Source organism: Erpetoichthys calabaricus, chromosome 5 (assembly GCF_900747795.2).
Source record: "Erpetoichthys calabaricus chromosome 5, fErpCal1.3, whole genome shotgun sequence".
In the NCBI taxonomy this organism is placed as follows: domain Eukaryota; kingdom Metazoa; phylum Chordata; class Cladistia; order Polypteriformes; family Polypteridae; genus Erpetoichthys; species Erpetoichthys calabaricus.
The window spans coordinates 30,067,418-30,083,880 of NC_041398.2; the positions used below are offsets into that span (position 1 = coordinate 30,067,418).

General features: G+C 44.0%; 1 protein-coding gene across 1 annotated transcript; it reads left to right on the forward strand.

Annotated features, from left to right (window-relative positions):
* The first annotated feature begins 7,668 nt into the window (after positions 1-7,668).
* Positions 7,669-12,545, forward strand: LOC114652464 (prostate stem cell antigen-like). The gene is made up of 3 exons (XM_028802845.2): positions 7,669-7,757; positions 12,101-12,220; positions 12,346-12,545. Exons 1-3 carry the CDS (start codon positions 7,706-7,708, stop codon positions 12,543-12,545), a joined length of 372 nt encoding a protein of 123 aa, XP_028658678.1. The 5' UTR covers positions 7,669-7,705.
* Positions 12,546-16,463: the final 3,918 nt, after the last annotated feature.

Sequence of the window (16,463 nt, forward strand, 5' to 3'; positions counted from 1 at the left end):
ACAGGTGTGTGCCTTTCCAAATCATGTCCAGTCAACTGAATTTACCACAGGTGGACTCCAATGAAGCTGCAGAAACATCTCAAGGATGATCAGGGGAAACAGGATGCACCTGAGCTCAATTTGGAGCTTCATAGCAAAGGCTGTGAATACTTATGTACATGTGCTTTGTCAGTTTTTTTATTTTTAATAAATTTGCAAAAATCTCAAGTAAACTTTTTCACGTTGTCATTATGGGGTGTTGTGTGTAGAATTCTGAGGAAAAAAATGAATTTAATCCATTTTGGAATAAGGCTGTAAAATAACAAAATGTGGAGAAAGTGATGCGCTGTGAATACTTTCAGGATGCCCTGTACAGTAAGGAGAGCAGCAGAACACTTGTGTTGAGTTTAAGATCAAGATTCGTGATTTTTTTTTTTTGTTTGTTTGTTTTTGTTTTTCTACATTTTAATCGTTTCTGCACGGTTTTGCGCTGATCTCTGCAGTTTGTTTATTTTTATTGTAATGATAATGATATTGTTCCATTTACTATTTTGGATTTTTTTTCAGTTGTTCAGTTTTGCTACCCACGTGACTGTCATTGTTGTGATGTCACCATGTGATCACTATTTAAATGGGTGACCTGGTATCTGCTGCATTCAAGCTTGCTTCTTCTTCTTGTTCTTCTTCTTCTTCTTCTTTCGGCTGCTCCCGTTAGGGGTCACTGCAGCGGATTATCTTCTTCCATATCTTCCTGTCCTCTCCATCTTGTTCTGTTACACCCATCACCTGCATGTCCCCTCTCACCACGTCCATAAACCTTCTCTTAGGCCTTCCTCTTCTCCCCTTACCCGACAGCTCTATCCTTAGCATCCTTCTCCCAATATACCCAGCATCTCTCCTCTGCACATGTCCAAACCAATGCAATCTCACCTCTCTGACTTTGTCACCCCACCGTCCAATTTTAGCTGACCCTCTAATGTCCTCATTTCTAATCCTGTCCATCCTCATCACACCCAATGCAAATCTTAGCATCTTTAACTCTGCCACCTGCTTTCTGGTCAGTGGCACCGTCTCCAGCCCATATAACACAGCTGATCTCATTACTGTCCTGTAGACCACCTGCACAGTAAGTGCACTTGTTTGTTTTTCATTAATGTCTGATAGTATTTGTTTTTTTTTATGGTAGGTTTGGTTTAGTTGATAAATTATTTTAGTATCATTTTGGCATGGAAATTTGCCGTCATGTCAGAATTTTCCAATTCTGCATGCAGGTGACTTTAATGCTTACATTAAGTTATCTAACTAAATCATATCTGCTCATCTTTTGCTAATGACTAGTGAGACATGCCAGTTCATTATTGTTACTATTAACAAAAAAATGATATGCTAGTGCCTGGTCCATGTCAGTTGGTGACAGCCTCTGGCCTAATCATTATGTGACAAAGTAAAGTCAGATATATTTAGATTATATAAAATAGTAAGATTGCTCCATTGTCAGCTTCTATGGGGACATCATGAGTGCCCATAAATGCAGCAGTGCAAAGTCACTGGAGATATTCTGTCTCTTTATAGACCCCCGTATGTGTCCATCAGCTCCTACAAGTGAAATGTGTGTGTCTGTGATGGCTCACTTCACAGAGTTGCTGTGCTTTGAATTTTGTGTCACTTTGTAGTCTAATTTGCCATTTTGCTGAAATTGTTAAGCGGTGCTTACCTTTGGCGTTGTGAGGTGGAGCAGTGGATGCTCATGTGGGCAGGACAGCTGCATGAGTCTCCACATCCAAGGAACATGGGGGAGTCATGGAGCGCTAAGTGGCCCATGCATGCCTCTGGGCAGGAGAAGTCATCCTGACGTTATTTACGGAGCTGCAAAGTAGAACAAGAAACTTAGTGAAGGCCCACAAACAACGTGCAGGTAAACTTACCGGGAGGGGTTCAGGTTCAGATGTCTGTAGGCATGCGTGCAGGCTCGCGTATGAAGCGTGAGGCGTAACATGCATGAGGGTGCGTAGTGTCTTTTTAGGAAACAGGACCAGGTGTCAGTCGGGATTGGAGGATCTTTTTGTCTGTCGTCGGTGGTGCCTCAAGTTCCTTCTGAGCAGCCCTTAGGAGCGAATGGAGTGCATGGTACTCGCTGTTATCCCCCAGCTATGAAAGTGGGGGGCACATCTGGTTGAGCTTGGTTGTTTGCATATATTATTTATATTTTTTACGTGTAGTGTTTTTGGGGTCCTTCTTACTTGAACAACCCGTTGAAGGAAGAAGGAAAATGAATAAAGTCAGTAGTGTATTTTCTTCTAGTTGTTTTTATACCTTATCAGTTTCCACAAATCACTGGTACAGTGTCTAATAGATTGTGTTGTTGGCTTAACACTGATCTTCAGTTTTTCTGAATGTTTATAATAGAGAACTGTTATTTTTGTACCATGGATTGTTTTTGTCTGTGTCTCTTTCTACCAGCCTGGTTAATCTTGGTCATAAATTAGAAGAGCGGTTCTCACACTGTTGGTCGCGAATGTTGCCATATGTGGCGTAATTTCGCTACTCCTAGGAAAATTTTAAAATTGTAGCGATGTATCGGCAGCAAAAAATATAGGAATACATTTTATTAGGGTTTCAAAAAAATGTTAGGGGGGGCGCGATTAAAACTGTTATGAAAACTCGGGTTGCAAATACTTAAAGGTTGAGAAACGCTGAATTAGAAGAGGTCCAAGGTTCCATGTTGTGCTGTGTTTCAAGGAGCAGGGAACATTACTGTGTCGTAAATCATGAAGTTAAAAATAATAATAAAGTCACCTTACATATGTGGCTGGGTCGTCTAGGTTTAGCAGTAATTGACTGACTAAGCAACAAGCAGCGTTTGATGTGACTCCGTAGAGGTCCCTACCACTAGACGGACTTAAAGCAGCTAAAATGGCGGCCTAGTAGCAGATCCCACAAGGACTTGCTGTAGTCGTGAGCACCAGTCCGTATTAACTAGCTCCTACAGAGCACAAATGAGCACCGTTTTGCTGAGAAAAGGAACAAGGAAAGAGGATTCAAAATATATGAGCAAAACTCAAAAAGTGCAAAATGGAGGAAAGAAAGACTTTAACTACCAGTGAAGCACAATAATGTCAGATTGTTTTTTTCTTTTAAAGAAACACACACACACACACACACACACACGTGCCCCTAATGACGTCATACATTAGAATAAGCACATCCCATGGTGGCTGGGCATGCACAACGGTCATTAGGGTGATGTCATGATGTTTCTGCCATGTTGAAGCTACAAATCAGCAGGACCATGACAGCAAATAAAAGACAGAAACACTCAAAGTACCAAAAAAAACAAAACTCTCATGTTTGCCCCACAGCATAACTGGGTGGCCTCTCCATATACAGTACTGTGCAAAAGTTTTAGGCAGGTGTGAAAAAATGCTGCAAACAAAGAAATATAAATAATGATTGTTTATTGTTATCAATTTACAAAATGCAAAGTGAGCGAACAAAAGAAAAATCAAAATCAAATCAATATTTGGTGTTACTACCTTTTGCCTTCAAACCAGCATCAATTCTTATAGGTACACTTGCACAAAGTCAGAGATTTTGTAGGATTCTAGTCAGGTGTATGATCAACCAATTCTACCAAACAGGTGCTAATGATCATCAATGTCACACGTAGGTTGAAACACAGTCATTAACTGAAACAGAAACAGCTGTGTAGGAGGCTTAAAACTGGGTGAGGAACAGCCAAACTCGGCTACCAAGGTGAGGTTGTGGAAGACAGTTTCATGTCATGGCAAGTTTGAGCACAGCAACAAGACACAAGGTATTTATACTGCATCAGCAAGGTCTCTCCCAGACAAAGATTTCAAAGCAGACTGGGGTTTTAAGATGTGCTGTTCAAGCTCTTTTGAAGAAGCACAAAGAAATGGGCAACGTGGAGGATCGTAGACACAGTGGTCAGCCAAGGAAACTTAGTGCAGCAGATGAAAGACACATCAAGCTTATTGCCCTTCTCCAAGCTCAGAACTTGCAGAAACCAGTGGGACCCAGGTACACCCATCTACTGTCCGGAGAAGTCTGTCCAGAAGTGGTCTTCATGGAAGAGTTGCAGCCAAAAAGCCATACCTCTGACGTGGAAACAAGGCCAAGCGACTCAAGTATGCACGAAAACATAGGAACTGGGGTGCAGAAAAATGGCAGCAGGTGCTCTGGACTGATGAGTCAAAATTTGAAATATTTGGCTGTAGCAGAAGGCAGTTTGTTCATCGAAGGGCTGGAGAGCGGTACAATAATGAGTGTCTGCAGGCAACAGTGAAGCATGGTGGAGGTTCCTTGAACGTTTGGGGCTGCATTTCTGCAAATGGAGTTGGAGATTTGGTCAGGATTAATGGTGTTCTCAATGCTGAGAAATACAGGCAGATACTTATCCATCATGCAATACCATCAGGGAGGCGTATGATTGGCCCCAAATTTATTCTGCAGCAGGACAACGACCCCAAACATACAGCCAAAGTCATTAAGAACTATCTTCAGCGTAAAGAAGAACAAGAAGTCCTGGAAGTGATGGTATGGCCCCCACAGAGCCCTGATCTCAACATCATCGAGTGTGTCTGGGATTACATGAAGAGACAGAAGGATGTGAGGAAGCCTACATCTACAGAAGATCTGTGGTTAGTTCTCCAAGATGTTTGGAACAACCTACCAGCCGAGTTCCTTCAAAAACTGTGTGCAAGTGTACCTAGAAGAATTGATGCTGTTTTGAAGGCAAAGGGTGGTCACACCAAATATTGATTTGATTTACATTTCTCTGTTGTTCATTCACTACATTTTGTTGATTGATTAAAATAAATGATTAACACTTCCATTTTTGAAAGCATTCTTTGTTTACAGCATTTTTTCACACCTGCCTAAAACTTTTGCACAGTACTGTATATGATTGGCATATTCCGTATTTTAGCATGAACTGTAATGTATTGAAATGAGCACCTCAAAATGGAAAATGCATGGAGTCTCGGTATCTCAAAATGGATCTCAATGTGTGCCATGCAGTCTGGAAAGAAGCCTCCATATCTCAGGACTGTCCAATAGAGAATACCTGGAGCATCAGTATGCAGACCACAATGTGTTCCTATCAGTCACCTTGATATGCCTGTAAAGACCTCCATGTGTGTCCTGTCACCTCTGATTGTGGGGACCTGTTATCTTAAAATGGGTCAAAACTTAACCCTGTGTAGAATCTGTGCATGCCTTCTAGAGCAGACCCAATATGGCCACCCCGTGAGCTCATCCCCTTCATTATCACTGCTGTGAAGCCTTTGTATCTCTACACCTCAGTGAGAAGAGCCTTCATTTCTCAGGGTCAACCATGTATGGCTGTCAATGTCGCAGTACAAAGTTTGTGCAGCCCAAACTCCAGGGGTACACATAAAGATTTGTTTAATCGCCCAGTAAAACTAAGCAATTCCATGCCAATTATAATAAATGCAGCCCAGTTGCTTCATTTAATTAACATTAACATTGGACTGTGGCCAGTTGATAGCAGAGTAGAAGAAAAAAAGAACACTCCAGTCTGAAGCATCAATGGGGAAAAATAAACCTCACGTTAGACACATTCACAATTCTGGGGACCTCAACCAACTGGGCACCCACCCCTCCAGGGCATTCTGCGGTAGAGTCTGTGCTGGGCCATCTAATCGGATGGCAGAATGTTTCTCTCCTTTGATTGTGAGGCTCTCAGATGTCTTTCCATGGGCAGTAGAGCAGTGACACCACATCCAGATATCGAGAAGAGAAACAGAAGAGAGGAATGTTAGTAACAGCTTATAAATATGTTATTACTTCTAGTTCTGTACAAATGAGTAACAGCCTGAGATGCAGTGTGCACAGCTAATGAGCAGCTCTAGTCAGGGTAGGCTAGACGAAAGTAGCGAGTCTCCAGTCAGAGACTGAAGGGGCATCTCTTATAGTCGCAGGCACACCATTTCACACCTTCGGGACCCCATAACTAAAAGCTCGACCTCCCAATGTTATTTTATTAATCCTTGGAATCATAAGCTGGCCGGCATGTTCAGATCTTAATGTGCGCTCTGGTTTGTAAATAATGAGAAGTTCTGACAAGTAAGCAGGGCCTTGGCTGTTTAAGGCTTCTTAAGTTAAAAAGGACAATTTTGAAATCTGTCCTAAACTTACCTGGAAGCCAGTGTAAGGACTCGAGAGCTGGAGTTATGTGATTGTATTTTCTGGTTCGAGTAATAATTCTTGCAGCAGCATTTTAAATGAAGTGAAAGCTGCATATATTATAAGAACGAACGCATTGCAGTAGTCAGTCCTACCAGAAATAAGCGCATAATGACTTTCACAGTATCCTCCATATTTAGAAACCATCATAACTATACAATATTTTTAATCTGGGAAAAATGGGCTTTAGATAGCGTTGTAATGTGTGTTTTATAAGAGACACAATTAATTAAGGAGAACATCGGAAAAACATCATTTGGTCTAAAAGAAAGCTATAACTGGGAGTCATCTGCATAAGAGTGGAAATTAAGGTTCTGTGTTTTGAATGGAACAGTAAGTGTCTAAAAACGTGAGTGTTGGACGCCATATTTCACTTCTTAAATATCTCGTGGAGCCTCGTATCTCGATACGGACAGCCATAAAATCCCATCTCTGTAGTGTATGGACTGAGTGGTGGACCTCCGTGAGTGCCCAGCAGCGTATACTTGTGTTCTGTTTTTTTTGACACACACTGCATGACCACCTTCTTGGAAAGGGGGTCTCTCTCTGAACTGCCTTTCCTAAGGTTTATTCCATTTTTTTTTTTACCTACAAGGGTTTTTTTTTGGGGAGGTTTTCTTTGTCTTCTTAAAGAGTCAAAGCTTGGGGGGCTGTCAAAAAAACAAGGCCTGTTAAAGCCCATTGCAGCACTCCTTGTGTGATTTTTGGGCTATACAGAAATAAATTGTATTTATGTTCACCCATTGACTTCACTATACTTGAGGACCACCCGTATTTCAGAAGAGTAAGAATATGAAGAGTATTCAAAGCCTTTGTACTTCCATATGGACCTCCATGAACACCAGTCACCTTCATGTGACACGAGTGTGGGGCTGCTGTTTCTCAATATGGACCATTAACTCCACTTCTTTGAAGAGTCATCAGTCTCAACATGGACTTCCATGTGTGCCCATCAATGCCACATAGTGGAGCCTTATATGCCCATGATCTCAATATTGAATGATTGTGGAGCCTTGGTATCTCAGCCTGTGGTCTGAGACTGATCTAGCTGGAGCTGACATGTCTTCAGCATTTCTGTGGCCCCCGAAGAACATGGCCACCTGACTATTTGACCCACTGGTCGCTTCAGCTCTGGATAGACAAGCTACTGTTTCTATGGATTAAACAGAAAGGAACAGTGTCCTTGGAGTGGTTAGTCTCTACCCCAGTGATCTGAGGCTAGGGTCTGAACCGCCATTCACAGGGTGGTCAGTCTGTGGTTGCCAGAGATCAGAGGCTAAGGAGCAGTCAGAAACACAAGTCACCCATTAGTCAGCCAGTGGAGAACAAGCCTGTCAGTTGAGTGGAGCCTGCCAAGCCTTTGTTTGTCATGTGTGTTGAGGGACGCCCCTCCTAAGACAATCATGCACTTGCTGACCCGAGCCCCTGCTTTGAGCTTAAATAAGGGTGACTGAGCCAGCAGGCGGTCATTACCACTGTGCTTGACTCCGACATAGTCATGCAGACCCAGCTCGGTGTGCTGCTGCTGCTGCTTGTCTCTGCTGTCAAAGGTAAGGACGGATCTTCTGTAATGCCAATAAGATGTGCCGCCTAGTGATCAGGGCTCACACTTGATTCTTAAGTTTGATTTCATTGGTAGCTAAGGAAGGGCAATTTGATGACCACGACCCAGGGAGACTAAGAACAGAAAGGGCTGGGGGGTTCCAAGGCTGAGTCTGTCTAGGAGCTTAACTGCACCCACCATCTGTGTTATACTGAAAAGCATCTACAGGCGGGCGGGTGTGCTAGCAGGATACTTGGAGTGTGTGAAGTAAGTCTTTTATCTGTTCAGTGGTCACCTGGCAGCCTGACAAGGAGACGCATCTTCAAACTGGATGGCTTATGGTCATCATTCATCTTAAAGAATGGTCATGCTGTGGTCTCACTACTAAATTATGTCTATAACCTCGATAGAATGGGGTTGGAAAGCTCCAGCATATATAGAATCGAGTCATATATACAGTGTGTGTGTGTGTGTGTGTATATATATATAATATATATTCACACACATACATACTGTATATAAGATGTATATGTGTGTGTATAATATATATATATAGGTCTGAATCGCAATCTGATTATCAGGTGATTACCTAGCAGGTAATGCTTGTGGTTGGTTAGTCAGTTGACAGACATCCGCCACGTCCTCTCAGTTACGAGAAGCAGATCACACATATGTGATACAGTATCTGCCGAATAATACAAAGAGTACAAAACATGTGTTTTGTCCTAATTGGTGCTCATCAGGTGTACACACCGTTGCTTCCCCGTACAGGGATCGAACCTCCCGACGTCCGCGCATGAGGTGAAGCCTCTGACATTGCACCACGGTGGTTGTTTCACTTACTTGACAGGGTGAAGGTCGCAATCTGATTATTTGGATAGTTATCATACACGCTGTCAAATAAAAGAAGCACACAACGTGGCACAGTGCAAAGAGGCTTCGCCTCTAACGCTGACGTCCGAGGTTCGATCCCCACAAGGGGTGCAGTGAGTGTGTACGCCTGATGAGGGCGAAACACGTGTCGCGTACTCTTTGCATTATTTGACAGTAAACTATGTAACATTCTATGATCTGCTTCTCGCACCTGAAAGAGGGCACCGTGGCGGATGTTAGCCAAATGGCAGACCAACCACAAGCGTTACCTGGTAGGTAACCACCTACAAAATTCAGATCGGGACTCAGACTACGAATGCCATGAATATATGTGTGTATATATATCCATCCATCCATTTTCCAACCCGCTGAATCCAAACACAGGGTCACGGGGGTCTGCTGGAGCCAATCCCAGCCAACACAGGGCACAAGGCAGGAAACAATCCTGGGCAGGGTGCCAACCCACCACAGTGTATATATATATATATATATATATATATATATATATATATATGTATGTATGTGAATGGAAACAAAGGTCTGTGATACGGTTTGCATATTAGCAGCTGGAGATCCACAAAGGGAGGAAAAATTAATCTTGTATCATAAAGTAGTTTTTATTCCTGAGCTTTCAGCCCCTACCAGGAGCCTTCATCAGAGGATAATGCTAATTATAATGATAATTACATATATATAATATACACATTCTCACACACACACACACATTATATATATATATATATATATATATATATATATATATATATATATAATGTGTGTGATAGTGTGTGTGTGTGTATGTATACTGATATATATATATATACATACACACACACAACTCCCCGGCCTGCGTTATGCACCCGCCTTTTCGCGTCTCTGCCGCTCGTGTTTGTGGATTTCACTTTCACCAAACAACAAATCAAATTTTTCGTGCATACTCCTCTTCATTACGAAGAAACACTACTTTTCCCTGATGGCAACACAAATTAGACGATTTACAAGTTTCCGACTTAAAGTTTAAATCCGAACAATATATCCGATCTCTTTTTTTGCTGTTCCGCTATTTCACCGAGTAATAATTTCCATTTGCTTGCGCTAATGTGATCTTTACTATCACTTTTTTGAGACTTTTGAATTTTAGTACTTTCATTATCTCTAACCTGCTCTGTTTGTGTATCGCACCAACGTTTTTGAATTCTTTACAACGTTCTACTTTATCATCTACTCTTTGTCTTTTATTTCCGACCCCAGACGTGGTTAAATCTCTTGGCACAAAGTCTCGTCTCGCGGGACATGAAAGTATCTCTCTTCAAAAGATCACGTCTCATCCCAGGCTAAAAAATCTCATCTTGTCACATGTTTTGTTTTATATAATAGAGAGATATATAAAGTCTGTGTGTGTGTGTGTGTATGGTCAGTTTGTGACCAACCACCAGCTGGCCTAGAGGAGGTCAGATTGTGTGTCTACAGATAGGTAAGCTACTGAATGTCCGGAACTCAGCTTGTAGTCCCCACCAATGGCCACTTGTAGGTTAGCCCTCATGAAATGGTGTCTTCCAGATATTCTGTGACTGGTGAGACCTTGTTTGCCCAGAGGACTCCACACAGTCCACACAAAGCTATATGTATATAGTAGCCCGCTTCTGGTCATCACATGGTCTTATTTCATAAAGGTCACTACAGGATCCTCAAATTATGCCTGGTGAGAACCTGCTTGTTCAAAACTTTGCTGTAGTCTGTACTCAAGCCATAGTCCTAGACTGGTCAGTTTGTGATCATCAGTCAGTATCTTGATTGTCACTTTTGAATTGGTGAGCCCCTGCGTGTCCACCGTTTGGCCAGAGTACCCTGGTGATCTTCTCTTGAGTAGTGTCCCCTCACTGGACTCTCAAGATGCAAACTCAGGACCACACCACGCAGATGTCTCCTTTGGCTTGACTGACTAAAATGGTTGCTTTCTGCCAGCTCCTCGGACTAATCGGACCACAGACTGTGAATTGGGTTCTCTTCTCGTCGTGGCCACCATGCCATGAAGACATCTATAAACAGTAGCCACCGAGTTTTATCTGTGCACGTGTCAGCTTGTGATCCTCCTCCACCACCCTACGTGATTATTTTCGGTTTGTATCTATGGAATATTAGCCTTGTGGTCAGTATTTTTCCCACAGATTTGACCGTCAGATTGGACAGAGCCATGAACAGCGATAGCAGGGGTACCCAGAGCTCAGTTATGGTGGACAGTTCTACCTGTGACAAGTCCCAGAAATGTTCCCCGGGTCACTGCCCTAATAAAGCCCAGCTGTAGTCACTAAATAAACTCTCTGTAGCTGACTCTTCACAATTCTTTCCACAGCACATGCAGGGTCCTGTTCAGCCAGGCTACTCACTTCTTGGCACTAGAAATGTGGGACCAGGGGCATCCACAATAGGTGGCCCCTTCGCCCGCCAATGTCAATATGGTATCTTATGCACGGTATCTCATTAACTTGTAAGATGACTCGCCCACTTGCACTAGCTTCGCGTCTATATGCGCGTGTCCGTCACTTGAAAACCAAGTGGCGGCCCATGATGTTCTCATTACGGCAGAAAGTTATAATACTACATATAGCTTACTGCTCCGACTTTAGCGACCTTAGTAAATACAGCGTACTAATTCACAAGAAACACAATGTTTTTTTGGCCACATTGCTGTCAGCTGTGGTGTTTTCTCTTTCTGTTTTATATTCAATATATATTGGCTTGGCGGCCCTGTGCAGGTGCACAGTTTGCACATGCCTAAGGCCGCCCCTGGTGGGACCTTCAGACTCCCAGCTAGTTGCTGTGCGGGGTCCCCAAACCCTGGACATGGTGCTCCCTATAAAGCTATGGCACAATTGGAGGGATTCTAGCGAATCTGCTGTCAGTTAGGCAGATGTCTGAGCCCAGCCAATCACAAAGTGTTACCTGCTCCTACAATAACCGTATTTCTTACTGACCTTTTACACTTGGAATTCACAATGGTAGTGGAGCATCTTGGAACTCTGGGGCACCATAATGTAATATGGTGTCTACAAACATGTCTTGGTGTGAGGAAATCTTGTGACTGACTGGCGCCCTGTCCATAATTGTTTCATTCGATCTACCCAGTTCTACCAGTATCGCCTTCAGCTCTGTGTCCATGGCTGTTTTCCTGCTTTCTGTCCAAACCTCCAGGGATTGGCTCCGGCTGCTCTCAGATCTGACTTGGGGTAGAAGGGGTTCAAAATGAAAATACTGATCTCTTTGTGAAGCCACACACATTGCCTGTTCACTCATAACGAGCCCCAGTATTGCTGCCATCAGCCGAACCTGCAGGTCCCTGAGGTGTGTTAGGATCACTGTGGCCACCATTATCGAGACCTGCCAATGTTTGTTACTGTCAGTCACGTGATGAATCTGCTCGCCAGCACTCGCTGATGTCTGTCTGTCTGTCTGTCTGTCTGTGTTTCTCTCACCCAGTGAACGCACTGCAGTGCTACACGTGCGACGCTCAGGGCGCCAATAGTAAGTGTCAGAGCCCGGCAGCCTGCAGCCAGACGGACACGTCCTGCATGACGACGGTGGTGAATACGATTGCGGGTGAGTAGCCTTAAAATTCAAAGTAAGATGATGAGAAACAGCATATATAGCGCCTTTTCTGCAACCCTCATTTAAAAAATCTTGATAAATGGGGAATTTTTTTTTGTCTTCTCTAATTCTTTCAGGGTCGCTCACCCTGTCCACCTCCATCACGAAGGCCTGCGCTGCCACCTGCTCGGCCTCCGAGCTCAGCATGGGGATGATCTCCACGCGGGTGACCTGCTGCGCCACAGACCTGTGTAATGCCAACAGCGCCACCATCAGGAGGCTGCAGCCGCTGGGCCTGCTCGTCGTGCTTCTTCACTTGCTCCTCTTCGCCAGTTAGAGAGCTATTCGGGATCCTTCGCAGGTTTCTCAGCCGCTGCGAGTTCACAAGAACGCTTTGTGCCCCTGCGGCTCACCCAAACTCAATGGCGGAAGAAAACTCTGAGCTGCACGTCCGCGCCATCTGCTGGCTCGAATTGGAAATGTCCAGTCGACATTAATTGACGTTTCTTTCTTTCTTTGTATTCAGAATAGTACCTCTAATAAACTCCTCTAAAGTTTTGCTGAAGTTCAGGGTTTGTTTTCAACATGTCACCATTAAATAAGTCCTAGAAAGAAATGCGGACTCCTGGTTATAATGGGATGTAAGGGATACCAGACTAGCCACTCTGAACTGGCGCTGTGTAAACATCTGTGTGCGTGTGCGTGTGTGTGTGAGTGAGAGAGAGAGAGAGAGAGAGAGAGAGAGAGAGAGAGAGAGAGAGAACCTGGAGACTCTGAGCGGGATGTGCCGACTCTCGTGGTACATTAAAATGCTAAATTGGCTCTGGCGCGCGTGTGCATGTGTGTGTGTGCGCGTGCACGTGCGCGCGCGGTGATGTGCCAACACCCCGTCCAGCGATAGAGTCAAGCTGCCCCGTGACGCTGCTCAAGATCAGCGGGTCTGGAAAATTGATGTTACATAAAAAATGTTATGTACCAATAAAAAAAAAAATGAATTCCATATTCGTTGCCCGTATTTAGATAGCGTGCCTTCTCTTCAGTGAATCGTATTATGTGAGGATCAGAATATCCTCATGGGCCGTTGGCTATCAGATTAAAAGCAAATACATTACAGGAAAGATTTAGAAATAAAAAAAAGTATAAGAAACTGATACATAACAAAGATACAACAGGAAAGGGATAAATACAGTTATGAAAGACACTAAATGAAAATAAATGTTGATATATAAAAGGAACTGTATAAAAGATATAAACTGCACTATATAAAATTAGTATATAAAAAGGCAGATAATGAATGGGGCGGCACGGTGGCGCAGTGGGTAGCGCTGCTGTCTCGCAGTTGGGAGACCTGGGGACCTGGGTTTGCTTCCCGGGTCCTCCCTGCGTGGAGTTTGCATGTTCTCCCCGTGTCTGCGTGGGTTTCCTCCAGGCGCTCCGGTTTCCTCCCACAGTCCAAAGACATGCAGGTTAGGTGGACTGGCGATCCTAAATTGGCCTTAGTGTGTGCTTGGTGTGTGGGTGTGTTTGTGTGTGTGTCCTGCGGTGGGTTGGCACCCTGCCCGGGATTGGTTCCTGCCTTGTGCCCTGTGTTGGCTGGGATTGGCTCCAGCAGACCCCCGTGACCCTCTGTTCGGATTCAGCGGGTTGAAAGATGGATGGATGGATAATGAATGGTATTACAGAAAGGCGGTAGCTAGATGATTAAATATGAAAGACAGTACATAAAAAGAAAAGGTTGCTACATATAAAGGCACCATATACGAGTTCATGGCAAAGATAGATTTGAAATTCACAAAATAAGTAATAATGACAAATCAAGGGTTTTCAACACAGTACAGTAATCCCTCGCTACTTCGCGGATTCACGACTTCACGGGTTTTTAAATACAAGTGATCGCCCGCCTATCGCGGAAGTTATGTTCCAGACCCATCAGCAACAGGAGAAAATCCGCGATATAGAAAGACCATATAAATAAACATTTTTATAGTTTAAGCCTTAAAATACCCATCCCTCATTCTTTAAACACATGTAAACTTATAAAACACACTTTGTTAACACATATGATATGTGGATGTCGGGCTAAGGATATGAGTAACATCTCTCTATTATAAAACATTTTAACTTCACGCAAGACAAGACAGTGAGACAGGAAAATTGGTGATGTACAGGCTTTTAAATTATTGACACGCAGAGCGACAAGCAGCACAAAGCCAGCACAAAGTCCACTTCCCCTTAGCGTTCATTCAGCTCCCCACCCCCTTGACAATGCGAACTGCGCCTCCGGGGAGGGGGGTTTGAGCGAACGTGCGTTCAGCCCTCACACCCCCCCCCCCCCCCCCCAACTCCTCCTCCTCCTTCCGAACGCGCAGAGCGACAAGCAGGCATTTTGGCAGAAGCAGCACAAAGTCCATTTCTGCTCAGCGTGAGTTCAGCTGCCCCCCTTCACAAAGCGAGTGCAGACACATTGACGTCTGATCGCTGCGTGCAGGCAGTGTGCAGTGTTGGTCTGCGGTGTTTAAGAATGTAGAAAGTGTTTAAGAGCATAGGAAGTGTTTATAAGAGTGTGGGAAAGGTTAACAAGAGATTGAGAAAGGTTTATAAGAGTGTGGGAAGGGTTTATAAAGCCTTAAAATATGTATAAATAATAAAATAAATATAGGTCGCTACTTCTGGAACGTAACCCCCGCGATAGGTGAGGGATTACTGTAATTTCTGTACACATATGAAAGGCGCTATATTCAAAACGGCAGTAAGATTTGAAAGGCATTCTGTAAGAGCTAAATATGAAAAACAACATAAAGAGGCTGTGGCGGACCTACATTTGGGAGGCTCTCCACCCCATATATTTGGAATGAAAAATCCTTAATGTTTGGTTTTTTTTCATTTACAGCTAGCCTACATGAAACCTTTAATATCATTTAAATTTTTATGTTAACTATTATTTTGTATTGAATTGCAATATATTAATAATATTACTGGTGTCTGTGTACTAAACGTACCCTTTTCTATTATCGTGACGCAAATCAGATTTTCGTTTTTAACATCAGGGACCCAAAGGCAACTAGGCTCCACCCCCACTAAGTTTAAGAATAGTATTTGTGGTTGGGGCAGGTCAGACTAATAATTTAAAATCCAAAAATTAAGCAACCAGGGCGCCTCCCCCACGGAGCCCAACACTAGAATGGATGGGAACTGCCGTCCGTTTCGTACACAATTACCATATTATTTTATATATATATATATATATATATATATATATATATATATATATACACACACACACACACACACTAGGGGGCTTCGCTCGCCAACCCCTGTGTTTGGTTAATCCATCCATCATCCATCCCGCTCTGGGGTCTGCTGGAGCCAATCCCAGCCAACTCAGGGCGTAAGGCAGGAAACAAACCCAGGGCAGGGTGCTAACCAATCGCAGGGCTCGCACACACACATCGTCAATCGTCAATCCACCCTACCTGCATGTTTCTGGACTGTGGGAAGAAGCGCCCGGAAGAAAGCCACGCAGACACGGGGAGAACATGCACACTCCACGTAGGGAGGAGCAGGGAAGCGAACCTGGGTCTCCTAACTGCGAGGCAGCAGTGCTACCCACTGCGCCACCGTGCCGCTGTTTGGTTAATCAGATATACAATTTTAAAAGCTTTTTTTTTTTTTTCTTTGGAATTGTTTCAGTTTCATTAGTTGCACTTTTTACTTTAAAGCAGTGTTTCTCAGCCTCGGTCCTGGTGAACCCCTGTGGCTGCAGGTTTTTGTTCCAATCAGCTTCTGTTTTTAATTGGACTCCTGGGCTTTGGGAACAATATAGAAATTAGAAAACTAACTTTGGTTAAAAAGATATATATATATATATAACAATGTACCAAGACCTCTCCTTTAACCGCCACCTTATCGTGGTGGAGGGGTTTGCGTGTCCCAATGATCCTAGGAGCTCTGTTGTCCGGGGCTTTATGCCCCTGGTAGGGCCACCCAAGGCAAACTGGTCCTAGGTGAGGGATGAGACAAAGAGCGGTTAAACAAACCTCCTATGATGGAAAACCATTTTGGACGGCGTTTTCCCTTGCCCGGACGCGGGTCACCGGGGCCCCACTCTGGAGCCAGGCCTGGAGGTGGGGCTCGATGGCGAGCGCCTGGTGGCCGGGCCTGCACCCATGGGGCTCGGCCGGGCACAGCCCGAAGAGGCAACGTGGGTCCCCCTTCCCATGGGCTCACCACCTATGGGAGGGGCCAAGGAGGTCGG